Genomic DNA, 27338 nt, shown 5'->3' with positions numbered 1-27338 from the left:
GTCACACCAACTGGTCTGCTATGGACTCAACAGCATAGCAGAAGTCCACAAACATGTCACACCAAGTCAGCTACAAAGGTTCTTTCCGGATATACCACTCGACGTTCTTGTAAGACCGAAAGACATTCATCTGCTTATAAGTCATAAAGAAGGTCGACTAGCGCCTCAGAGGAGCAGAGTCATCGGTGACCTTGTGCTATGGGATGGGCCACTTGGAAAGACAGTTGGGGGAACTCACCCTGAGCTCTTCGAGGAGCTTACTGTCTCTGTCCACATGTCCAAGACACACTTTGCCAGGTCAATGAGAGCAGCAGCTGTCAAGTATGAGGAGCACATTGGCGAGGCCTCAGACCAGTCTTCAACAAGGAAGCATGTTCCTGCTAAGCTTCAGAGGTCAAGCACCTCAACCACCAGTCGAGAATTCTTAGAGTGGTGGAAGTGGGATAGTATTGGTGCTGCATGTGAGCCAAAGTGTGGGGGTTGCCGTTGCGGAAATTGCCAGCCAGGTGGGAAAGAAATGACACTAGCCGAGGAGAGAGAGCTTGAAATAATAAGAGAAGGGCTCACCTATGTCACAGGTGACGGCCACAGCGAAGAACCACACTGGCATGCCAAGTACCCCTGGATTGAAGATCCAGCATCCTTACCAGACAACAAAAGAGGAGTTGAGAGCACATTCCTCCGGACAGAGAAGCAATTGGCCAAGGAGTCTGAATGGAAAGCCGCTTATGCCGCTCAGATGCATGACATGGTGGAGCGTGGGGCTGCAGTCAAGTTGTCCAAGGGCATGATCAGTAACTGGGATGGGCCAGTGTGGTACATGAGTCACCTCATTGCTCCGAATCCTCACTCTGTTACAACTCCAGTGAGGCTTGTGTGGAATAGCAGCCAGAGGTTTATAGGTGTGAGCTTGAACGACCTGCTAATAAAGGGTCCAGATGTCCTCAACCAGATTCGGGCTGTTCTCCTCAGATTCAGAGGTGGAGTGTACGGCGCCCTTGGTGACATAAAAAAGATGTACAATTCAGTTTGGTTGGAAGACCGAGAGGTGCACCTGCATAGATTCCTCTGGCGGGACTCTGAGGATGACGAACTGGAGGAATATGCAATCACAAAGGTGAATATTGGAGATAGACCGGCAGGATGCATTGCACAGCTGGCAATGCGTGAAACTGCCAGCCTTTCTACCTTTTCCCACCTCAAGGAGGAATGTCAGGTACTCCAGCAAGACAGCTATGTCGATGACATCCTTACCTCTCACAATGACATGAACCAACTAGAAGTCATTACAGAGAACATTGGGCGAATTCTAAAGGCTGGAGGATTTGAGCTGAAGCCTTGGGTCTTATCTGGGCAAAGTGGGAGGAGTAAGCACGATGACAAGGGTGAGAAGACAAGAATGAAAACCATAGTCCTACCAAACCAAATGCGTGACAAAGAAAACAAAGCTCTTGGTCTGGGTTATATAGTGGAAGAAGACAAGCTTCATGTCATGGTAGCAATCAACTTCTCCAAGAGGAAGAAAAAGATGCGAGTTGGCCAAGACCTTGTCCAGGAGCAGATTAAGACCCACACGCCAAACCCGCTGACACGAAGAGAGCTTCTCAGTCAAGTGTCAGGGTTGTATGATCCAGTCGGTTTGGTCACTCCTGCAAAGCAAAAAGGAGCAATCTTAGTTCGCAGAGCATTCCAAGAGACAAAAGTAGAAAGCTGTTTGGTCAAGGACACTTGGGACATGGCGCTCTCAGATGCCCTGAGGGAGGACGCCATTAGGCTTTTTGAGGAGTATGCCCAGCTCAGCAAAGTCACATTTGCCAGGGCGCTAACTCCCCCATGCTTCACCGAAGAACCCTGGGCAATTACTTTCTCCGATGGAAGTGAGCAAGCCTATGGGGCAGTGTTGTACTTAAGGTGGAATTCAGATCAGGGCACAATCATCAGGTTGGTGGAGTCCAAAGCTAAGCTAACTCCATTGGACCACAAAGGGGATGTTGTCAAAGCAGAGCTGTGTGGGGCAGTGTTTGCCTCACGCCTAAAGAAATACTTTGAGGCGCAAAGCCGGATTCAGGTTGAGAGGTGGTATCACTTTGTCGACAGCCAAACCGTCATTGGGGCAATACAGCGGGAGAGCTATGGTTATCAGACCTTTTTCGCAAATAGGATTGGAGAAATACAGAGCAGCACAAGCATTCAAGATTGGTGGTGGATCCCTGGCCCTCAGAACATTGCGGATGTAGTCACAAGAGGAGCTAGTCCCAGAGATCTAGATGAAGACTCAGAATGGCAAAATGGTCCAAAGTTCTTGAGTTTGCCTGTGAGCGAGTGGCCAGTTAGGTCAGCTAAAGAGTTAGCCGCCACTGCCAAAGAAAAGGTCAATAAGCTGCAAAGAAAGGCATTTGTCGCTGCCTTGACAAGGGCGGAGATAAGAGGGCAAGAAGAAAAGCAAAGTCGGGCTGAGGCCCAAAGAGAGCAGCGAAGACCACCTGCAGGGTTAGTCATCAAGAACCTTGTAGATGTCAAGCGGTTCAGTGACCTAACTCGGTTGGTTAGATCAGTTGCTTGGACTTGGAGAGCAGCTAGAAAGTTTCTTGGGGGAAATCCAGCTGCTAATGACCCAAAGTGGGAGGCAGTCCCGTTGGCAGGAGTAATTTCAGTGAAGGAACGTGAAGATGCCCTAAGAGACATCTTCCTTGCAGCACAAGACAGCGCAGTCTTCCCAAGCACTACTACAGATAGACTGGTAGTATACAAAGACCCAAGCTCTGGGCTCTTTGTTTGTGGTGGCCGAGTGCAAGCTTTTAAGAAAGACCAGATTAGTGTTCCCATCTTGGCTTATGATGCTTGGGTGTCTACACTGTTAGCCCAGGAGGCCCACATTGAGAGTCATGAGGGAGTTGCTGGGACCCTGCTCAGAATGAGGAAGAAAGCGTGGGTCATAAGAGGGAGAAGGATTGCTCAAAAGGTTGTTGATGGTTGTGTGGTTTGCCGGAAAGCAAAAGCACAGAGTTGGCGGCAAATAATGGGCGACCTACCTCCGGAAAGAACTCAACCTGCTTTACCTTTTGAGTTCACAACAGTGGATCTCTTTGGACCCTACCAAGTAAAGGATGACGTCAAGAAAAGAGTCATGATAAAGGTTTGGGGGGTTGTATTCTGTTGTATGGCCAGCAGGGCGATTCACACGGAGTTAGTAAACTCCTTGTCGACTGAAGGCTTCTTGATGGCTTACCAGAGATTTACAGCAATTAGAGGACATCCAAGAAAGATCTGGTCAGACCCAGGCACCAATTTCATAGGAGCAAAGTCTGTCTTGAAGGAACTTTACGGATTCTTGGAAAGTCAGAACGAGTTCGTCTTGGAGGAGACTGCGGCAAAGAATGGAACAGAGTGGATGTGGAAAGTTAATCCAGCTGATTCCCCACATAGGAATGGAGCTGCTGAGGCTGCTGTGCGCATTGTGAAGAGAGCGCTCCAGAGTCTTGGAAGGGAGTCTGGGCTAAGTTACAGTGAGTTCCAGACAGCTCTTCATGTGGCAGCTAACCTTGCAAATGAGCGCCCGATTGATGCCAGAGTACAGAGTCGGGAAGGTTGCATTCATTACGTCACACCCAACAGTCTTTTGCTTGGTCGAGCATCTCAAGATGGGGACTTCAAGATGTTTGACTTTTCCGTTTACCCCTATAAGAGACTCCAGGCGATTTAGGCAGAAGTGAGCAAGTTTTGGAGGTCCTGGAGCCAACTTGCTGGCCCTAATTTGTTTGTAAGGAGCAAGTGGCACACTGCACACAGAAATGTCGCTGTTGGAGATGTTATCAGAATGCGCTGAGAGGACACTTCAAGATGGGCATAGTTGTTAACACTAATCCAGACAAAAAAGGTATTGTGAGGGACGTCAATGTCCGGGTATGCTCAAGTTACAGCGTTTCTGTGGCTAAGTCCTTGAGAGCGGAGGACTTAAGCTCTGGTTCAAAGGGAGCGACTCCGGTGGCTCAAGTTACCATCCTTCATAGAGACGTCAGACGTCTAGTTGTTCTATTACCTGTTAAACTGCGGTTTGCTTGTGAACTTGGCGATCTCCCGTGTTCCAAGGGAAGATCGAGTGGGAGGTGTCAAGTCAAACCGAGTAGGAGGTGGAGAGCCCTGAGGCAAAAAGGTAAAAGTGACAGACTGGAGGGCGGAACTAATCTTGTGTCTGGGTTTCTGTCGGGGAGGAAAAAGAAGGCAAACTGGGGAGCAACAGGAAGTTGCCACTTACGGGAAAAGCCCAGTATAATTCTTTCAATAAGTTTGCACCAACATGGATATTGTGTGGAACTGATGTATCTACAAAGCCAGGGAGGCAGCCGGTAAGGAAATGGTTGCTGACTATGTTAAAAGACTGGTTGAAGCGAGTTACTAAAGAGTCGCGGCTGCCACTAGCTTATGTAGCTTTAGCATTGTGCCGCGAGTTGGTCGCCTGTTTACGAGCGGCACCATTGTTTATTGCTGGTCTGCATATGGGAGACTGTTAATGCTTGCATATGGTTAAGAGAAGCTGGTTAAATACTATTGTTACTGCTTAAGTTCTAATGCAGATTGATCATTTAATTTAGCACTTTATAGAAAGCAGTATCTTTTAAGTTGTATGTATAATTGTTAGTGAATTACATAATTTGAGCATTTAAAAATACTCAACTAAATATTGTGCTACGAAGCTTATGTACTGCATTGATGTGTTTTAAAAAATGTGTTTGGTATTGTTCACTATATTCTCAGATGTGTGATAACAAACATAATTTGTATTTTGGTTTTTTGGATTGTATTTAAAGGTTTTTCACCTATGGCTGACTATGACCGAAAAAAAGATTAAAGAAAAAAGGAAAACAAAAGATCTGCCTGGTCATTGAGTGAAATCCAGTTAGACACCTGTGGTAGATGCATCAATCCCTTTCAAGCAGGGAAGCTGCACAAACTTAAAGAGCTTGACAATATATGTGGACATTTTTGCTTGTTTGAGAAATGTGATATGTGAAATAAAATGTGACTATTGTCGCTTGTAGTTGTAAATAGCATTTGATCACTATCAAAAGTGTTAAGGAGATAGATTTCAAACAGAAAGAGAGTTAAAAGCAACCAACACTTTGAAAGCAGCTTCTCTGTTGAACAAAAAACACTAAAAAATCTTCTTTTTTCTAGTTTTCTGCCTGTATGCTTTGGACAAATAACACTAAACCTCTTCATTTCCTCATGTTTTAGAGAAGAAAGAAATTGCATATGCTGCTGCCTCACCTACGTGAACACAAAATGAAGAAAAAAAGAAGTGATGCAAGCGGATAATGATAACAGAGCAGACGTGAGGAAGGATATGATAAGTGACTGCATCAAAGGAAGAGGAAAAGCAGATGACGTTAGCAAACACTCCAGATATTGCGAGGTGGCCCCTGATGATTTTATATTACCGTAAGCCTATGAGTTTATGATCCAGAAGTGATGACTTGGACAGTCTATATCTGCTGGCTGGAGCGGAGCCGAGGTCTAGAGCAGGTCTTGTGTTTAGTGTCTGTCCTAATGTCTTTAATGTGGCCATGTCTACTCTCAGTGCACCATTTACCTTAGAAACCCTCGGTCGTAACTTATCCGCTGGCCTCTCCAAAATATGTCGTCTTCCCTTCCTCGCCTCCTCCTTTCTTTACTTAAGAAGGTTAGGAGACAGAGGGGAGAGAAGACATTTGTCACTTGACTTGTCATGGTGAAGAAGCTCTACACTCAATCACAGTTTGCATATCTTCGCATTGGCGTATACGTGCGTGTTCCTGGTTCTGCAAGTATGGAAAATTTATAGCAGCTAAAGATTTTGGACCAGGAATCTTTGTGCGACAGCTACTTTGTGTGTGCAGGGTTCAGTACTTGTAAGAGTATGGTTGTGGATCTCTCTGCAGAAGTGCGACCCAACTATGAGTGTTCAACCTGCATGGATGTGCACTTTTTTCCCTTCATATATTCATACACAGCTGAGCTTCAAGGTGAATGAGATCTGTGCATCCCCAAGCACAATATTTGCTGCTCCAATATCTCTGCAGACTGGGGTCAGTGTTAGCTTTACTGCATTATGAGTTCCTTATTGGTTTTAAGAATGGTTAAATAAACTTTGTACAGAAAATTGCACCACAGAGAAGCCTTAAGTTTCCAAAAAGGACCCGATAATGGAAGGTTTTACATCTGCAGTTAAGTGCCAGGAAGCCTAACTCCTTTTCAGAAACAAAACTGAGTCTAAATAAACATGTTTTCTGCACATATTAGCCCATTTTTCCACAACTCTGTCCTTTGGCAGCTTCTCATGTTGTTATTTGGTTTAGCAGTTATTCAGAAAATCTATTGATTTTGGTCAAATGTTCCAAACTTTCGTGGTTCCAGGTTTAGTTTTATTTAATGCTAGGGTTAGAAATGATCTTTTTCTTTCCTAAAGAGAACATTTTGTTTCTCTTGCTTTGATCTTGTGAAGCGGGAAGCCCTTTTAGGGGGAACTTTTTTTGATATAACACGTCTCTATTGTGTATTGGAATATAAACACTTGATTTGTACCACTAAATATGTTTTAACTTCCACAGTAGGAAACTGGCAGCAGGCCTCACATTAGAGGATGGAGCCATTTTCCTTTCACTGTTGCTTTACAGTCCATGCTTTGCTTCTGCGTGTTTTACAGTCCTGGTTCCTCCACATTTTGTCAGGCTGGCTGGCATGCATGCTATTTCTTTTCTCCTGCCATATGTGACATGTTTTGTGCAACTTCAGCTTCAGCTTGTTCTCTGATCATACTAGTGCCCACACATCATGTTACACCCAAAATATCACACTAAGTAACTACATTTGCACCCAAGGATGGGTGCACAAAATAGGAAGTGTTCGCCCACATATCCACACTAGAAGCCGGATATTAGCTGCCATCCACATTTACTAGCGAACAGCTTAAAAGTTCTTGTAATCTTTAGTCATAATCCTGTAGTTATGATTTAGAGACACTCGCAGTACTTGCGGTATGTGCTTTAAATAAACTGCTGTAGCTGTATCCCCTGTATTTTCCCCGTGTGATTAAGTATATCAGTTCGCCAACAGCACAAAAAGGCCAATATACTAGTAAATTTAAAGGATCAGATAGATAATACCATTTTTCCAAAAAACAACAACAAGAAAAGAAACCTAATTTTGAGCTCATCTCAAGTGGTTATTTTGAGACTTTTGTCTCCACCCCAGATAAAGGAAGTTAAATGGGATTTCATGATATCCAAAGCACTAACATTTAAAAAGGAGTTTGTCTTTTGGGAAATAAAATCTTTAATAAGCACTTTAAGTGACACGGGCTCTTCACATAGCTTAGCAAACAAGTATAACTGGCAAACTAACTACTAACGCGTGACAGGGCAGAGAAATTTCTTTTATATTTTTCTGTTCTGTGCTGTTCTTGTCTCTGTTATTTTGCTCTCAGGTCTGTGCTTTATTTCACCGACTAAAGAAGAGAATAGAGACCTTTTAAATAACTAGAATATCACCTGTCAGTTAGTAGGCCCATTAGCTTGGTTGACAATATGTCCAAAAAACTCATACATGTGAACAAATTATACCTCCTCTGTGGAACACTTCCTTTCCCAGAAGTGGATGGTGCAATACGATGAATAAGCTACAGAAAGACTCTTGGTCAATGATACAAACATGAGTCACTAATGTTAGGCTTCACAGCATCAACAACAAAAGTTCCCTTGAAATGAATAGATTGTACTAGAATGTTAACTTCTTGCAGCATTTCTGCATCATGTACACACCTGCTAGTAGTTATTCTTATTTTTTTGTGCATAAAATAATGAAACTAGCCAATCTACGAGTACACAAGCAAGGATGGCTGTGTCATGAAAGGCATCCAGCATAAAATCTTTACCAAATCGAATATTTGGATCAATGAGAATTTGATTTTAATATTGGATTGATTGACGACGGCCACTAGTAGAAACAATGCTACAGAAAAGGATGCAAGGCATGGGGGGGCATGTTCTGCTGTGGCGAGCACTAACCTTAGAAGCCAGAAGAAGACAAAAGACGGAGGAAAGTTATGAAACTGAAAGGTTTGCTGATTTTCTTGAGTATATGCCATGATTACCTTTTAAATCCTCTAAAACTGACGCCTAAAGAGGCTGTTTCAGAGTAACATTCAACTCGGCTGTCACACACAAGTGCAGGTTTTTTTAAAGCAATACTGTGCTCTAGCAATCATTCTTCTGAAAATCCATTAGACTCAACAGCTGATATCCATCAGCAGTGCTTATTCTAAGTAATAGAAAACACCTGTGCAGACAAAGGGAGGATAATACTGGACACCTTCTAATGAATATGATGGCCTTATAACCTACAAAGACTGAGAACATAAAGGTCTACTTTACATGTAAAAGAAAGCATAATAGCACCACCGTAAATCCATTATGGTGGTGCTATTATGTACTGCAATTGTAATGTGTAGGAAGCAGAAGAGAGAGATAGAGAATAGGGGGGATTGATTGAACTGGGAGCTGGGTGCAGAGTGTCATCTTTGGCCTTTGGTCTTATAAACAGCCTCATGCAGAATTGAATGTAGTTGACATTTAGCAAGTGTACAACACAGGCTCACAAATATCCCTTGTGGTTAACTACTCTCACGAGCACCCTATCAGATGGATGCAGTGCTTTCTATTGCTTTATTGGTTTTATTGATGTAACTAATTAAAAAAAATCAAAAAAAAATTGGCTAAAGCAGTATAAAAAAGGGCAATATTCAGTTTTACAGAAAATCATGAACCTATAATGGCAATCTTTTTACACAATATCAGTTTCTCAGTTTAAATGTTACGGTTATCATTAAAACTAGTAAAACACAACACCCCTAATCTGAAAGGTTGCCTTCTTACATGCAGCTTTGTTGAGTAATGCGTAGATAAGCTCAGGGCTGCACAACACGTGTGGAAAACAGCGCCTGTGAGTAACAGTGACATGAAACAGATAAGATTAACCCTTGTGTTCCTGTTTTTGTTAGCCATAAAAGATTATGTACAAATACTTAACAGATGTTAACAGATGTCTGCACTGGTTGGAATTTATCTCAATTCCAACCAATGCAGACCATATATACATATTTAATATTTGTAATTTACCTCTGTTAGAGCACAACAGTGCCACTAGTTTTTTGTGATAAAATGTAATATAAAAAAAAAAAGAGAGTGAAATCAATCATAACTAAAAGTAGTTGCTTTTTTTTTTATCTTGAACAAATATAAATGAAAGGTCTCTCATTACTATTGATGTTTACTTCTTTTAACTTAATTAGAAATTGAACAGATTCATATCAGCAACACTCAAAGAATAGCCTATTCATGCCACCCTATAAAAACACACGAGGGACCTGGAACCGAATTTAGATCATTTCCCAATCAGGACACATTTCTAGGTGGCAGCTATGATCAAAAGCTAAAATTTAGATTTGATCTCCTGCACTAAAATATCCACCCTTTGTGTTGGCCCTTGTTGCACTATGTTGGCAACTATGTGGGATGCTTCATTCCTTGGGCACGAAGGCCCATTCAGACCATTCACTTTTTACTGACATCCATAGTTCTCCCCTTGTTGGCTACTGGCAGGCTTGTCCCGGAGGTGACTGATGGTCAGACTCATTCTCGTATTCACAGTCACTGTCAGACTCTGAGTTGATGCTGCTTTAGCTCACCTGGCTGAATAGGTGACCTATGTACTTTTAGACTTCTCACTGCTAGAGCCTGAGTTTCAGTCTGTTCCAGAACATTTCCTGCCTGTCATTCCCGTTCACTCTCACCCTGCCTTCCTGTCTACACAGTATTATCCAATGAAGGCAAAAGATCCCATGTTCTAAAACCCCTTCCTCCCAAACCTCTTCTAAATCTTCTCTCTCATATAAAATGCCATAATTTTTTCAAGTATAGAATTTTGTCAAGCTATTTATTTGTTGTAGTCCACCTGTTGATTTCCAGTGTGACAAAATATAGTGGTTCCTGCAAGACAGAGAGTAAAATATGCAGAAATGTGGGAGCAGGCAGGTGGAAGTGCAGATTTTGGAAATGTTGGAAACGGGAATAGCACAAACAGAAAGACAAAAAGAGAAGATGCATGCCGGTACACATATACAAACAACAATAAGCATGAAGGGACACAGCAGCTCTACACTTATGGCCCATGGGTACAGTGGACATGAACGCCACATGTAATATAATCTGTAGGGTATTAAAAAGTTACAAATGTGGAGCTGAAAAAGTGCAGTTGCATAAGTTCTTCACAGACAATAAGTCATAGGCAATGATTCTGAGATTGAAATAATAATTAATTGCGTAATTTTTCTTTGGTAAACACTGAAAACAGCAGACCTGAACGTCACACAGCAGTTAATTATAAAACAGTACTGATTACTCACATACATGTCTCACTTCCTACAAAATCCCCATTCCCGTAACATCAATTTGAGTCCAGAGTAGAAATGGAGAACTCCATTACTGGACAAGCGAATGTAAATATACTCTACAAGTATCTTTTTAAGTTTAAAATTTGCCACAGTACGGCTTTGTGAACAGATTTAGATGATCCAATTCAAACTGTATGCACACGCACGGCGAAGGAGAGAGAGTCAGAGAGAAAAGGCGAGCTGGCCAATCCACATATATTGTCACACACGTCTACTCAGTCTACTTGCACAGATCAACACACAGCTGCACTAACCAGTCAACTGGGTCTACTTTAGCTTAATCGAATGGTAAAAGGCTCTGTCTCTCTTCGTTTCTCTCTCGCACAGTCATGGTGAAAAGGTGTGATGTTATCCAAACAGCCAGCTGTCTTGTTGTGTCAGGATGGCTGTTCTGTTGGCTGCAGGCCTGGGAGAGGGCTTACTTAGATAAAACAGACACTCACTCTACATTAGACTGACTCCCGTCAATGGCCTAGACCCAACACATGCAAAAGCACACACACAATGACTGTGAGGACACTCATTAGCATACACCCAATAACCCGAACCCACTTATGTAACAACAACTAAATGCTTAACTCTTCCCCTAACCTTAACCTAAGTCTAACCTGACTGTACAACCACGTCTGTCCTCATGCACGCCAGTGCAGACACATCCACACTACAATGGTGTCAGATTCAGAGTCGCTGAATCTGAAGTTACAGGAAGCTTCACACACATGCATTCACAGGGACATTCTCTTATTTTGGATTCAAACACTTTGTCCAGACATAAAAACACACAAGCACATTTCATTCTGTGCAAAATAAGTAGCTGGATTTTTGTCAGAGCTAGGTTGCCAGGGGCAACATGTGCTTTAGGGGGGAAATGTAGTTTTGTGGAGTCATGTGGTAGACTGGTTTGAGATACCCAGGCAGGTCTTTGTTTGCCTCCGAGGCCTTGCTGAAAACTAAAGGAGACAGTGTTTGCAGTTGGGATCCTGAGGTTCTGCAACCTGGCAGAGGAAGTCGGGCTGGCTCAGTCCATTAAATCAAATATTTAACATTTAAAAATTTAACATTTATTCTAATTTAGTTTCTGTCACTGGTTTCAATGGTTTCATTTCATTTTGTTTCCTCTCTTAGAGGAATGTTGTTACTGAGATGTAGCTCACTGGTAAGTGAAATCCTGTTGTCAAGCCTTAAGTTAACCCTGTTTGCTATCCCATACTGGTGTTTTAAAACTGGACATCAGAAGCAAACCCTCCTTTATCGTCCTCTTTTAATATAACTAGCAAAACTGTTTCAGACTTGTTGCGGTTAAAAGTTGAGGATTTTGAACGAAACAGCTTCAATTACTCTTAATATGGAACCATTAGAAATGCAGTAGGAACACATAAGTTACAAGAAAAGACAGAATGGCAACAGCTGCATTATGTATGTGGTACAGCTGAAATCATCATCAGCTATTTAGATTGTTATACATATCATTCGTGTTTTATGTAAATATTGATCAGCCTATAAATCATATGTCAAAATAGCTTAATTACTACTAAATATGACTTTGAGCAGTGTTTAAAACTACACATTTACACAGTCACTGAAAGAGGAACAGGCACGGCTTTACAAATTTTGTTTTAAACTGTAAACATAGAAACTATGATGAAAATTACTGAAAAAACAAGGCAATCTTTTTGTCATGGTCCCTGTGTCTGCCCGGTCCACACAGCTCTCTCTCTCTCTCTCTTGCATCGCTCTGCATGGGCGGAGCTCACCGTGGGCTCCCGCCTTTGGCCCGCACACCTGTCACTAATCACTCACCTGTGGCTCATCCTGTTTTCCGGCCACTACTTAAAGCAGTGTCTCAGAGCTTCTCATTGCTGGATTATTGAGTAAAACACATTAGTGTAAATCCCAGCTTTGTGATCTTCTGAGTTTCTTCGTGGTTTCCTGGTTGTAACTTTCTCGTCTCCTTGTATATACATTCCCCGGACCCGTCCTGTAACCCTTGTACCTTGGATGTCTGAGCGTGAGTATCCAGGAGTCTGGCGTGACAAGTGTGGAGTGGATTTTCCCCCAGAGTGGTGATCGTTGTGCAAGTGGGAAGAACCTGTTTTCCTGAACCTTCCCGTGGATCCTCGGAACCCCTGGCTCCCCCCTCACTTGTATTTATTGCACCTGGTGTCTGTACATAAAGAACTGTTTTTATTATATTCTCAGCCTATGCTTGAGTCCAACCTGCCTGCCTTGACAGTTCTCAAAGGAATGATGTCCACACCTCATTTAAGGTTTACTTAAATTACAGTACTTCCATCTTTAATATACAGGCTATGGCTCAGTGGCAACACATGTTTTTGACTGTGTTTTGTGTAAAGCAATTTGCAACTTGAGCTTTAAAAGTGATTTAGAAATAAAGATTATTATTATTATTGGAAATGAAAGATCCACCCATCCTCCTTATTCACTTACACAAACACTAAAATGTAAATAAGCATTGATTTGGAGAGGAAACCATGATTAGGAATAGCATTTCACCACGCTATTATACCCAAATGTCCATACACTTGAGCCTAAAACCCATCTCTTTCTCAATCATTATGATTATCAAACATTTTTTTAATCAGTTATAACAAGTTCCAAAAAATCTTATGTGTTACCTAATCTTTCAGCTTTTTCTTCATTAGATTATCATTTTCATTAGTGCAATGTGACTGTAAATATGGCTGACAGAGGTTCAGATACAGGTACAAGTGTGCACGTGCAAGAGAGTGTTTTTACCCCCCCTCAAAAAAAAAGAAAAGAAATAGGAAAGAAGACCAGGAGCAAGAAAGAAACAAAGACTCTAACAGAAAATAGATCAATCTGTGACCTAAATCAGCCTCTACTGGTACCTGCTGGACCTGCAACAACATTAATCAAAACTACAAAACTCTCCTAAACATTTATTTCATTTATGATGAAACTAAACAGTGTTATTGTGGGGGAGGGCTGGGGGTTGTGGTAACATATGCAAATACCTCCCAAACAGAAAACGCAGCAGGGTTCATCCTAAGCTACAAGCCTGAGCCTGCAACTGTAGGGAAGCAAAATATAGCTTATGGAAAATACTTTAAATTGACTTTATATATAAATCTAATTTGACAACTTGGGCAGGTACAAAGAACAACTGGGCACATGTTTAGTTGTCAAGGTATTTTATAATACAAAGGCAAATTAAAGTATCTTCCATAAGTTAAATATTGTTGGTTTTATTTATTTAAAAAATGAATACCCTTCCTGAAATAACTCCAAATGGAATTTGTGTCTGCTTGTTAGATGAATGCGTAAACCACTGCACTGTGGAGACACCAAAATCTAATAATGAATGAATTTCATTGTTTGCTTGCACAAATCCGTTTATGTTCACACACTTGAGATTCTTGTCTCCAGCAGCTGTTAAAATAATTAAACCAATCACTGAGTTGCTTACCCACATGCTCAAAATCACTTGCTGAATGCACAGCAAATTCTGTCACTCTATCACTAAATGTTTCAAGGAATTACACCAAACATAATTACCTTAAATGAAGTGAAGAAAGCGAATGCTGTTTCAGGCACAAAACACCTGCCTTCTGCCACACAACTTCTATTCAGCTCAGCCATTATTCAACACAGATTGTGCTTTAAGGCACTGTATTTAAGCCATCAGTATTCTCTCTTCTTCATCAGTATGCTGCTGCACAGCTCACATACATACTATTAGTTTATGTTCCCCGCGGTGGAAATCATTATTGTCACTCCTCAGTCCCTGCTGAGCTGACCTTTATCCATGTGATTGTGTAGGGATTGATAGGTGAGAGGCCCAAAGCCAAATATCAACTCGACGTATTTTTGTCCATTCCTCACTTATAGTCACATCTGTTAGCTGGCTAGGTGAAATCAGATTGGTGTTCTTTCAATTTCTGGTGAAACAAACCGTAGCGGACAACCAATGTACCGTCCGTATAGATCGTGCAATAGTCTGTTTGGGTGTCAAAGTGAATCTACACGTATCAGAGCTGCTGTCCCTCATCTGTTAACCTAGAGCCAATCCCTGATGTAATCCCCCACTTTGAACCCCTCCATCCCTCCTACAGTTACACTGTCCCCATACACCACCGTGCACCACCTTTAAACACTTCTCTGTGACTCCTGACTTCCCAAGCACCCTAAAAATACTCACCAGACAAAGATGATGGACAGTACTCATTTCCTACAGTGAACACAAGTCATGTTCTGGTTCAGGCTTTTAATAAAATAAATGAATCAAGCTTGTTTCAGTCAGTTGCACAAACACTTGAGATTCTTTACTCTGAGCACTTAAAAGGGCAGGCATGGACTGAGGCGTCCAAAACACAAGAACCAAGAAACACTGACTTCCAACAGAGCGTAGAAATGTGTGTGTGTGGGGGGGGGGGCCTTAAATGAAATCAAAATGTTGCAGGAACACCATCATTTATCTATTTCCTTCTTTAAAGAACATTTTCTATGTCAATGTCCAAAGGAAAACCAAAATAAACATGTAGTACAGATGGACAAATGTGTGATATGACTGCTGATAACAGATTGTGAAAGTCTGACTTCTGTCTTGAGAGGGAAGCTCTTGCTGCTTCTGTCTCTAATGGAAGAATTGTAATGACTTCACACAATAAGCAAAGCCAAATCACACGCCTACTCACATTAGCTCTGTGTCTTCAGGGAAAGTGAGAGAGCGGAAATAAAAATGAGCATAAATAATACTGGGTTTATTTTGTACTCATGTCGCATTTCTGTGACATGCCTCTTTGCTCCTCAACCCATCCATCTCTTTTTCTTAGTCGTCTATAGCGGTTGGAATATTAACACTCAAGAGGTTAATCCGTCATGAACTCAAAAAAGACCTGAAACACATGCAGTCCCTCTAGTTTGCATAAAATACAGTATATTTAATGTATTGTTTCAAATGTATTGTTGTTTCCAGATGTGGTGTTTTATTCCATTTCTGATGTAATCCGGTTATATGATGTAACTAAAACTTTTTTTTTTCAAATCCCACTTTTATTCGAGTATGGGAAATAAGGTACATAATCTGTATGAATAATAGGTAAATCCATACAATACATACAACTCTATTAATCTACATCAATTTTACTTCAGCTAATGCTCTCTCTCTCTCTTTCTTTCGCGCTCTTTCTCGCTCTCTATTCATATATGTATAAGCATATATATATATATATAGACATATACACACACAGTATATATGTATACTGTATATATTGCAATGAAACTGGTGTCTTCTTTGTTCAGAATCCTGCATTTGTGGAGTCATTTCACCTGGCTGCTAACACAAATTCACATGTACCTGAGTCTTTCATGAAAAGGTACCTCAGCCTCAGAGATTCTGAGAATTTATTTTTAACAATAGCACATGAACAAATTTAATTACATACTGTGGTTATAAACAGAAATAGTTTACAGAGCTTTTTCCCCAGCTCTGGAAAAATCTGTCTGTAAACTACAGCACAGCAAAATTTACGCCACCATGTGCAATCTGCGATCTTGAAGCCTTTGAAATGTTTGCTTTGAAGATGGGGACCAGGTCTGCCCAATTGCAGTCAGCTGCTGTTAACAGTGATAAATTGGCAAAAATTGCAAATTTATTGCTGTCTATATAGAAAGAACTTTACACTAAATAGAAATTCACATTGAATGCTTACATTCAGAGTCCAGCGTGGATCTCATAGATCTGAAACAGAAATTCAGAAATCCCTCTACAAATCGTAGAGGAATTGATGTAGATGTTGCAGAATGGCAATTTGACTGCAAAATGGCATAGGCAACCTTGCTTTTACATTATGGGAATTAAACCAGAATACAACCAGTTGGCCACCAAGTCCTCTGCTGCACAGACACATGTGAGTGGGTTCGTCAGTGCAGAATGACTGATTGTAATCTGTTGACAATCTGTTTAGAAATGAAACAGCAACTATTTGTAAACTTGCCTCTGTCTCAGAGTGACTACTGTCAGTCTGCAATAGTGTGAAGACAGGTTGCCTCCCACCAGGGGATCTGTGCAACTGCCATGCAATCAAATGTGGTTCCCCAATCTCTGGGTGACCAGCTGTTCACTGCAGCCACTTATAATTAGTCACCAAAAGCATACATAAATAAATAAATAATTTAGCGCTGCCCTGTTTTCCCTCTAGTGACTAAGCTATTAATTAATTGTTTTTCAGCCTGGAAAATATCATATGGCTAGCTTCAGTGCTTAAGACACAACAAGAGCTTAAAAATGTGGGGAAAAAGACGTCAACATAACCAAGCACCAAGTTTCAAACTTGCCCTGTGTACTCTGAGGGCCTGTAACTTGACAAATTTTAATAGTATGAAGTGAAATTTTTGCAGGCTTCACTAAAGTTATTGTCTGAATCAGCTGAATGTAACAATATAACCCAGTGTAACTCAAGTTAGCAGAACATTAGAAGCTAAATTTTAAATGAACTGACAAGCATATTATGTGTTCAGCTCAGGATAAATTAAGATAAAAAAAACATATCATGGAAAATACAAAACAGTTCCCAACCAGACTGCGATATCTTCATTTTGCTTGTTTAGTTTTATTGAAAGGCCAGAATGTAAGCAGATTAGTACAGCTACGTACAACAAGTCCATCAAGGGCAATTAACTAGCAGGTATTTTATTGACATATCACTGCCTCATCAGGCAGTGAAATTCCTGCTTGCTCTTCACCTTTTCTTTTCTCAGCCAAACCCTCCTTCTTTTTCTCTACTCTTCCATGTCTCTGTTTCAACTTTCAGCACTTTCTTCCAATTCTAATTATTTGTCTTTGATGGCAAAGTCCCACGTGAAACAAAGAAAGACATGAAGCAAGCACCTGTTATTCTTTCACGAGGGAAACTTACCAATATGGGTGAGCTAGTACTGTTCTGTCTGAATCAGCGTGTCACCACTGAAAAATGTGTATGACTACACTGATAAATTATTCACAGTATGTGTTGGCTTGAGCTGGCTCATATGTTTTTGCCACAATATACTTTATGTGTATATATGATCATAAAAAGTGCACAGACAAGACTGAACTGCCTGACATATGCAGAAAACCTACTGAAATCTTCACACGTTGGCCCTATACTCCTATGCACAACTCATAATTCTTGTTTTGACTTTCAGGGGCACAAAGAAAGGAGTCACTCAGGGGAAACGCATTGAGCCCTCTGTGTGTGATGGGGAAAAGTGGATAGTACATGTGTGAAGTGACCCTCACTCAAGCAGAACCTGTCTGACAAAGTGAAGTAGACTAAAAGATTTCAAAAAACAGAACATTATGCCACAATCTAAAGAAACTGTTGTAAAACAAAGTAATTGACATCTATCTCTGGAAAGATAGCAAACCACAGTGAGAGCCTCTACCCATTAATGTAGAAAGCTTTGAACAGTGGTGAACCTTCCCAGGTGGAGGCCAGCATAGCAAAACTACTCCAAGAGTGCATCAACGACTTATTCAGGAAGTCACAAAAGAACCCAGAACAGCATCTGAAGAACTGCAGGCCTCACTTGTCTCAGTTAAGGTCAGCGTTCACAATTCAACAATGAGAAGGACACTGGGTAAAAGGCGGAAACCAGTGTTGACCAAAAAGAGCACAAAGGCTTGTCGCACATTTGCCAAGACTTTCAGGAAAATGTTCTGTGGATGGTTTGTGTCCCATTACATATAAAACTAACACAGCACTTATTATTTTTAAAGTCACACCCACAGTCAAAAGGGTGGTGCAACCAATTGATAGATGTAGAGGGCACTTACTTTTTCACATAGGGCCAGTTAGGTTTGGGTAACTTTTTTCCCCTTAACAAATTTAATCATAATTGGAAAACTGCCTTTTGTATTTGCATTTTGATGATGTGAAACATGCAATGGTGACTAAAATCTAAGAAATCAGAAAGGGGAAAACTAAACTTTAAACTTTCTAGACCACCAAAAGATCTAGGGATGCAGATTCATATTACAATCACATATTAAAACAATAATTTCTGCAAATACACTTATAGGTGTCCTTGAAGAAAGTTAAATTAGTAGATCCATACCATGTTTATGCATGTGCATATGGAGTTCACGGCGGGCAATGACTTCCTAAATCTAATTATAATAACTTTATACAGAATGCATATTACATACTTTGCATACTAAATCATTCTAATGGCACAGGTGAATTTTTAGTGACGTAGGTGTAACATGGATGATTGTGTATTTGTGAGAGTGCTTTTGAGCCATGTTCTCATTAAAAGAGTTGACAGGGTAATGTCCGAGTTGTGTGCGACAGGGGAATGAAGCTGGTGTAATGCGTGCCCAGCTGTGGTGCACTCTGTGTGGGCAAGAGGACCAACAAGCTCAGCCTGTCTCCATCCATCAGCGCTGCAGTCTGCTCTGCAAAGTGGCACCTCCACTGATGTATGAGAGGACTGCTGGATGACTAACGAGCAGACATACATTGATTTGGACACACACACACGCTCTCGCAAAAAGACTAACCGACACATAGTGCAATCCTACTCATATAGTCATACACACTCTATTCTCCAACCACTTGTGTTCCTTCTTTATATCCATGTCACACATATGAAACTCAGACATCCAAGTGTGCACTTTAAAAGAAATGCAATTTTTTTCTCACTCCAGGTCTTTCTCTCCCAACCTATTCAACACACATACACACACCTGCAATACACACTTGCTGTCTGACCTGCTTGAATGTCACAGTATATTTATCACTGCAATCCCTTCTGATCTTCTTCTCACCAGTGAGCTCTGACTGATGTAGACGACTTGTTCCCTGATGACACTAACATCAAAGTCTGATTCATCAAATCTCTCAACTCTGGCACAGACTAATTAGCTCACTTCTTTCTTTTTTTTAACACATTTGCAAGCGTGCTTAACACAGGAAGACTGAGGAGAATATGTGGTGGGTGTAAATAAACCGATGGTCATGGGAATCATTACATACTATTTGCAGTCAGAAGAAGTGAAATGCTCTGGGTTACAAGTGCAGTAAGAGTGTAAGAAAGTATGTGTTTATTTATAAAGTGTCTTTCACCGACGCCTGGTTACAAAGCACTGTACACAAAATAGAGTCAAATAAATAAGACAATTAAATGCCATAAAAGCAATACAAAAACAAGTTATCATGCAGAATAGTGGGCGTCGATGGGGAAAAGGGATTTTCTGATGATCCATTGTGTGTCAGGAGTGATTCTTCGTGTATTAATCATCAGTTTAAATAACAAACTATTCTCATTTCTCCCTACATTTTTTTTGTAACTCATTCCTGATGCATTGAGCTGGATCGAACATCAGCAGTTAGCTAGATTGTTAAATCTGGGGATTTAGGAATAGTACTGTCGGGTGCTATTTATCTATTATCTAATACATACACTGTTAGAGGATCGTTGATTAAAAAGATGATAGGCATCTTATTATGAAATAATGAATACTGCAGTGCCTTTGAATCAAACTTTAAGATGGCTTGGAAGCAGGTCTTTGTTGTAGCTGAGTGACATCACAACAACATAAAACTATAATGTGTTACTCTAACTGCTGACACACTGAATTTTATGCAACTAGATTTTATGATACTGAATAAAAATGAAACTTTTCAAACAGATGTTATGAAGAGGAAGGAACCACTTATTTGTGGACCACTACAGGTCCAACACTGACATATATCTCTAAGAAGCTTAAAGAGTTTCTTTTTTTTTAATCGAATTTGTTCATTTTGAGGGGAAATCAGTTTGTGGTATATAAGGAAATCTGTCTGTTTAGACTTACTTCAAAACTGACTGCACCAGATTGACACTCATCTCAAATGTCCGTATGATACACTTCCAAGTCGGATATTAGCAGGAGACAGTGAAGCATAGAAAAGCCAAAAGGGGAGAAAAAGTTTGCTACAATGCATTAGTTACTTTAGAAAGCTTAGGATTTAATTGATAACCACATCACCAGGTGAAAATGTGTCTTTTCTATAGCTCCATTTGGGTCTAACTCCTGAATATGTTCTTTGACTTCATTTTGGAGGAATAAAATTGTTCAAATAAACTATAAATCTGTTGTTGACATGACCTTCACAAAGTTATTACTTCTTTGCTATCCATCTTTCACTGTGTTTGCAAATCTTGCATACAGGCCAGTGTCCAACTGTCTAGACAGGATGCTGGTGCTGTTTCTTTTTCACTCTTTGAAATCACACTTCACAGCCAGATGTTACCTTTCTTTCACAACACACTGAGTCGACAAAAAACTGCCTACATGTGTTCTCATGCATAAAAAAAAAAACTTAAATCCCTCCCTCCCACATCACCACTTCCTTTATGCGGTAACAGTTGGTTTTTTGTTTGTTTGTTTGTTTGTTTGTTTGTTATCTTTTCTTGCCTCCTCTTCATTCCTCTTTTCATTGGGCCCTGAAAGACAGACAACCAACTTGTGACCTGGACACACAATGTGTCTGTGATATGTTACATTACCCAGTGATGACCATGTACCCACTCACACACATACACCAAACATCTTTAATAGGGTAGCAACTCTGTATCTACTCATGCAAACACCGGATGGCATCCTGACAGTATTTATACAGTCACCCACATACGCACGTCCCTCCTTCTGTTCACCCTATCAAATAGATCCTTTTGCATCTTCCAGCATTTTCCACTGGGTGCTGGCCAACCACCTCCTTCCTACCTGGAAGCAATAGGGAACCTAAACACAGAGACCCTTTTATGTGCTCAGGTATCTCAAATGTCACCATGATCTCAGGAGACAAAGAGCAGCCTCTTCAGGATTCCTTTTAAGTTCCTCAAATCTGAGCGCAATTTTTTTTTTGATCAGTGCACCTGCAGTTTCATGAGTGAGAAAATACCCTCTGAATACAATAACTGTTTGAGATTACATATATTATATAAAATTCACATGTTTGATGATTATTGTATTAAAGATTCTAAAGGACTTTTCCAATACAAAAATCTTTAAGGTCTAACCACAATGTACATCTAAAGGAGGATTACAAAGACTAAGTCAAAGGCTTGTGTTGAATTCTTCTTGATTTCTACAGAGAAGCAATAATAATAATAATAATAATAATAATAGCGTTTTTGGGGCCCTCAAAGCGCTGTACAATTCCACTATTCATTCACTCTCACATTCACACACTGGTGGACAACCTTTCAACAACCTTTGTCAATATTCTACAATATATGCATGTTGAACACTAAGTTACTAGATATTTATTCTTTTATAAGTAATTATTTTTTAGCAGCATAAATAGGCAGCAACTACAATTCCTCTGTCCAGCCTTGGGTTGCATAATAAGACGTTGTGTTGAATCACTAACTACACTGGTATTTCTTTTGCATCTGCTACACTCCACTCACTGCCTATGAGCTGACAACCAAACTTGGACATAGTAGGTCTGAGTAGGCAGTGCACTGATACCACAAGGGGAAAAAAACAGAAATCAACATGAGATGATTAAGAAGTCATACAAAAAAGTCAGTGATAAGTAGAAACTCTTTCTGTCTTTTTGTTATGCCTGCATGGGTTCTTTCTGCATACTCTGGCTTACTCTAACAGTCCAAAGGCATATTTGCTACATTAAATGGTGGCAGACAAATTAACTGTAGGTGTGAAAGGCATGTCTGCCTTCACTACATCCACACGACCTCCTCTGAGGTCTTCCTCCTTTTCTCCTGCCTGGCAGCTCCATATTCAACAATCTTTGTCAAATATATCCACTATACCTCCTCGACACATGTCCAAACCGTCTCTACACTGCCTCGCTAACTTTGTCTCCAGACTGCTCAACTTGAGCTGTCCCTCTGATACACTCATCCTGGTGAGTCCCAATGTAAATCTTAAAACCTTCGACTCTGCCACTTCCAGCTCGACCTTGTGTCGTTCTGTTTGTGCCACCGTCTCCAAAACATATATTATAGCAGGTCTTACTGCCATCTTGTAAACTTTACCTTCCACTCTCGCCGCTATAATTCTGTCATGTTTAACACAAGTAGGTAGCCTAAAATGCTGAGATATGTACTAACCTTCTGCAGCTAACATTAAAAGTTAATTTACAAACCACAAACACAAAACAGAAACCTAAAACTGCAAGGTTTACGATGGATGGATGGATGGATGGATGGATGGATGGATGGATGGATGGATGGATGGATGGATGGATGGATGGATGGATGGATGGATGGATGGATGGATGGATGGATGGATGGATGGATGGATGGATGGAACAGAAATTGCACTTCCTTGCAGCAACAGCTTCCTCCAGCTGGACAATGTACTCCACTGTGTATCAAAAACATCCCAGAAATTGATCGCAAACATGACAAAGACCCCATGGATGGTTTTGACTTCCAAATTCCCCACATCCAAAGGTGATCAAACATCCCCAAGTCCAAGCCATGTAATCGCTACACCCTATCCAGTGCCTAAAGGACATGTCTGCCAATGGTGGGGTGTCTCATGCTGATGCCTCAAGAAAAGATCAAGCTTTTTTGGTGACACAGGAGAAACCATAATATTAAAGTTAGGTTTACATTGGTAGACCAGTGTATATCACATACAACATTTAATGATTTTTTTTTGTCCATTATAGTAAATATTACATTGCATTAAAAGTGTCCCAGTCCCAGTTAAAGTCAACAGTTAACGCATAAGTGACTAAGTACAAGCCAGTCTGGTTGAAAGATAAAGTGGACAGAGGTTGGTCATTAGAGAAGGTGTCCATCCACCTGGCAAATCATCAGGCGATGCTGACATTTTACCTGTCAGCAGACCAAAATGACCCTGGAATCAATGGCTGGTGCACTCACACCATGTGTGACTCAATCAATCTCACACAAACTCTGAAGCATTTCTGCAACTCGTTCTCAGACACGAAAACAAAAACATGGATGCTTAAACCTGCGGAGATAGCAGCGTACGTCGTGAATAAATGCTTTCACGATACAGAAACATTAAACATGTCAATGTACAGAAAAAGCTGCATGTATCATCTTAAACTCACACAAGAAAAATGAATAAATAGATCTGAAAAAAATAGGTAAGACATTACTTTCATACACACTAAAACACATGCACAGGAAGGAATCATCTTTTGAGTATAGAACACAAATGCAGACTGTGGCTGGAACCCATTTCAGCAAATGTGATTAGCCCAACACACGCCATCTCATTAAGAGATTGAATCTTAATGCCAGCAGTGTTTCAATGTGGGAGCATTATTTGGCAAGAAATAAGCCCAGATGCTTATCAGTGTCTTGATATCTGCAGCCCATCAGCAGATATCAGGAGCACATCAGGGATTCCTAAGGAGTGTAGTATACATACTTATAATTCAAATACCTACACACACCATTCAGCTGTTTTCCTACGCATCTGTACGGTGTGGATCCACACACACACACACGCACACACACACACAGCAGCATCTGTTTCAACATAAGTGCTTACTAATTAAACGATCAAAGGAACTTTTCTTTTATAAATCATGCGCTTTGTGTTGTTTGTGTGTTGGTTCATCACTTACCACGTGTGAATGTGTTTGTGAGTAACACATGTGTGAAGCCATGCGATTGTAAGTTTGTGAAGCCATACGTCTACATCATACTGTGGACAAGTTGCAGCGAGATGCTGCATTTACACACTAGCTTTCATTTGTGGTCTAGATGGATCAAAACCATCCGCATTTGAAGAGTTTGCAATAGAAGATGTGACTTGCTATATCCAATTAAAACCAGACTTCAAAGTTTAACTTCAGTTACGCGTGAAGTTTAATTAATTCAGATGAATTTTTTTTTTAGATCAGTGACTTAAGTTTATGTATGTGTTGCTCAGAGGCTTCAAAGGTTTCTTGGATAACAGAGCAACAAGTTAATGACTTCGGACAAACTACACATGAGAAGAGATCTAAAAACTGACTAACACCAGAAGTGGTGGCGGCAATTAGAGAATCTGACATTCAGATGGGCGTTGTACAGTAAGACACCTTTAAGATCACCAAACTCATGCACATTTCTACTCATTTTGTTGCTGTATTGCCTGATGCTGTTGTCTGTCTAGCTACCTTTAAAATGTCTGTGTGCTTGCCTGCAGCTTTATATATATATATATATGTTTGTTTTTTTAATCACCGATGCACAGACCCAGTGGGGGGTAAACTTAGGCCTGATAGACTGCTGCGCTTCCAATACACTGACAGAAAGCGTGAAAAATAAGTGCAATTTTCTGTGACTAGAAATTCAATTTGCACTTTTACAAAAGTACTTCCATTATTTCAAAATCATCAGGCCTACCTCTAAATCAACGAAACGCTATTCTAATCAGGAACCATACATTTATTTTAACTCTTCACGACAAAAATTTGCAGTATTCTAATGCGTCTACCTCTTTTTACACCTGCTTTTTTTTTTACAATAAGTAAATTAAATCAGTAATTTAACCTACTTTTGCCCCTGTCTTTTACTTTGTTAGGTTTCTGTTTTCTTTCTCCACCACTGGACATTAAAACACATGCTTTTTGACTCAGAGGAGTATTTTTTTCCAAAGCTCTCTTCATCTCACTTAAGCAAATTGTTTGAGACTTTTAAATCATTTCATATGTGCAGCTGATCCAAAACTACTAAAGTGTGGGAGGCCGCGGTCGTGAGTAGATGTAACAACTTAACCCCTGCGACCTCAGCTGTCCTGCCTGTGCAAATAAAACGTCAGCATCCGGCTGTGGAGCCCCTCCTCTGACAGCTCCTCTTCCTTCTCTTCACACGGGACTTGGCTGGGACAAGGAATGAATCCAGTGTTTTAATCTGTACCCATAACCATGCTGCCACTGGTATGTGTGTGAAAGAGTTGCATAGGTTTACTGCATAGCCTGTGTTTAACAGAGAGAATCAACAGCCACCACAGCAGACAGTGAAATAAGAGCTACTTCCAGAAACCTTTGCTTAATCAGTGCACCAACACCACCTACACACTTCTACTGACAGGTGATCTGCACAAAAAAAGGGAAAAGCAGAGACGAATTTTTGAGGGTTCTCACTGTATATGAGTGCTCGAAAAGCTTTCTCTAAAAATATGACCACAACTGTTGGATGTGGATAATAGATACAGTTTACAGTACATGTGTGTCATGTTGATAAACATCCTAGGATTCGTAAGAGCAATAGAACAACAAATCGTGATAGTTTAGCTAGATCTTGACAGCTATGAGCAAGGAAAGCTTTGCTTGAATGTTAGCAATAATCCATGGCTAATGGAAACTGCATGAAGAAAGAGGAAGCTGGATGCTATTTTTTTTTAATCAGAAATTTTGATCATGAAGCATTTTCACACCAGAAAAATAACCAAAAAGGAAGAAAAAACAAGCTGTGGTCAGTAGAGGACTGGTTTGAATTTAAGAACTGCAACATGTCAGCTTTAAAATTGTCCCTGCAGGGCTTTTCCCAGTGCCACTCTCTGTGGAAAGAAGTGATGAAAGAATCAAGATCATGCAAGGGAGCAGCAGTTATTACATTTTTCCCTTTTCAGCTGACAGTCTGCTGACCATCTTAAAGAGCTCAAAAACTGCTGGAGCTACCAATAATGTCCTGGAGGATAGTAGCATTGTACTGTGTCTGCTTTTTCTGAACACTAGCACACATGCTTGTTATATTCTAACCTTTTCAGCTTTGTGTTCTTAGTCTTTTCTGCACACCTGGAGCAACAGGTGGTCACATTCAAAAAGTAACATATTCATTCCATTTAAATGTATCAACAACTGGCATAAGACCTTCAAGATAAATAAGGTTAAACCAAAAAGTGTTTACATGATTTTTGACATGTTGGATGGATAGAGGAAGATACAAAACATCTTCCACAGAGAAGAAGAAACCACAGAGATAGTGATATATAAATGTATCATGACCCAAACTGATCATTATCATCAGCAGAAAAATTAATACAAATTTTGATATCTTGTGTGTTCACTTTTATCCCTGCCTAACAAAATATTTTACTGATTCAGCTTTCAGAGGTGGGGAACTCCTATTCAATCGGAAAGCATAAACATGAGATTCTAAACGACTTGTAGTGTTTAGTTCTGTGCTGCACAAGCATAAGTACTCACACAAAAGCGTGGTAGACAAAAGCCCATTCCCTCGGTCTTTCCAAAACGTTGTAGAGGTAATTCTGGAGCCGCCGGTAGCGTGCGTTTCTGCGGTTGCTCTGCGCGCTGTAGGTCAGCGGCTTCCCCAGCAGACTCAGGCGGGCGCCCTGTTTCCTCTCCGCTCCCACCGCACCTGCCGCGGCTGGAGACAGGAGACCGTCCCCGACACCCACAACGTTATTCATAGTCTGCCGTCCGCACTCCACATCTTTCAGTGGGTAGTCCTGCCCCCGACGTCCAGTCGAGGTCTTTAGCCAGATCCCGCTGCCGCCGCTTTCGTCGCCGGTATGACTTCGCGGCATGGCATAACTAGCGCAAGCGTGGAGTGCGCTGGGAGACCGGCAGGCATTCACGTGTAGCCAAGTGCTTTTGGGCCAGAGGGTGTGTGGCTACTTTGATTTTCACTACACACTAAGTACAACAAAGCAGTGGATGAAGAGTTAAATAACTAATCTATTGGCTGAACAGTTTCACGGTCTGGTTTGGATACTTTGGCCATCTGCGCGAAGCTGAAGAAGAGTTGGGTTATGAAGGTGTGGATCCATCGATACATTTGAAGGGGGGAGGGCTCTCCCACACTCTCTTTGTTACTCAACTCGCTCTCACGCCGGCTTGGCTCTTTCTGGCAAAGTGTGTGAAGCCTGCCGGTGCTCTGC

General features: G+C 40.9%; 1 protein-coding gene across 1 annotated transcript in view; it reads right to left on the bottom strand.

Annotated features, from left to right (window-relative positions):
* kcnq5a (potassium voltage-gated channel, KQT-like subfamily, member 5a) overlaps positions 1 to 26984 on the bottom strand; it is a 110917-nt gene extending 83933 nt beyond the window's left edge. Inside the window, exon 1 of the mRNA XM_063491573.1 lies at positions 26644 to 26984. Coding sequence (XP_063347643.1) covers positions 26644 to 26984 — 341 coding nt within the window. The remainder of the gene's footprint in view (positions 1 to 26643) is intronic.
* Between the last annotated feature and the right edge of the window lie 354 nt (positions 26985 to 27338).

Source organism: Pelmatolapia mariae, linkage group LG13, assembly GCF_036321145.2.
Source record: "Pelmatolapia mariae isolate MD_Pm_ZW linkage group LG13, Pm_UMD_F_2, whole genome shotgun sequence".
Taxonomy (NCBI): Eukaryota; Metazoa; Chordata; class Actinopteri; order Cichliformes; family Cichlidae; genus Pelmatolapia; species Pelmatolapia mariae.
The sequence above is the reverse complement of the archived record's forward strand: the minus strand, read 5'-3'. Positions and strand labels throughout refer to the sequence as shown.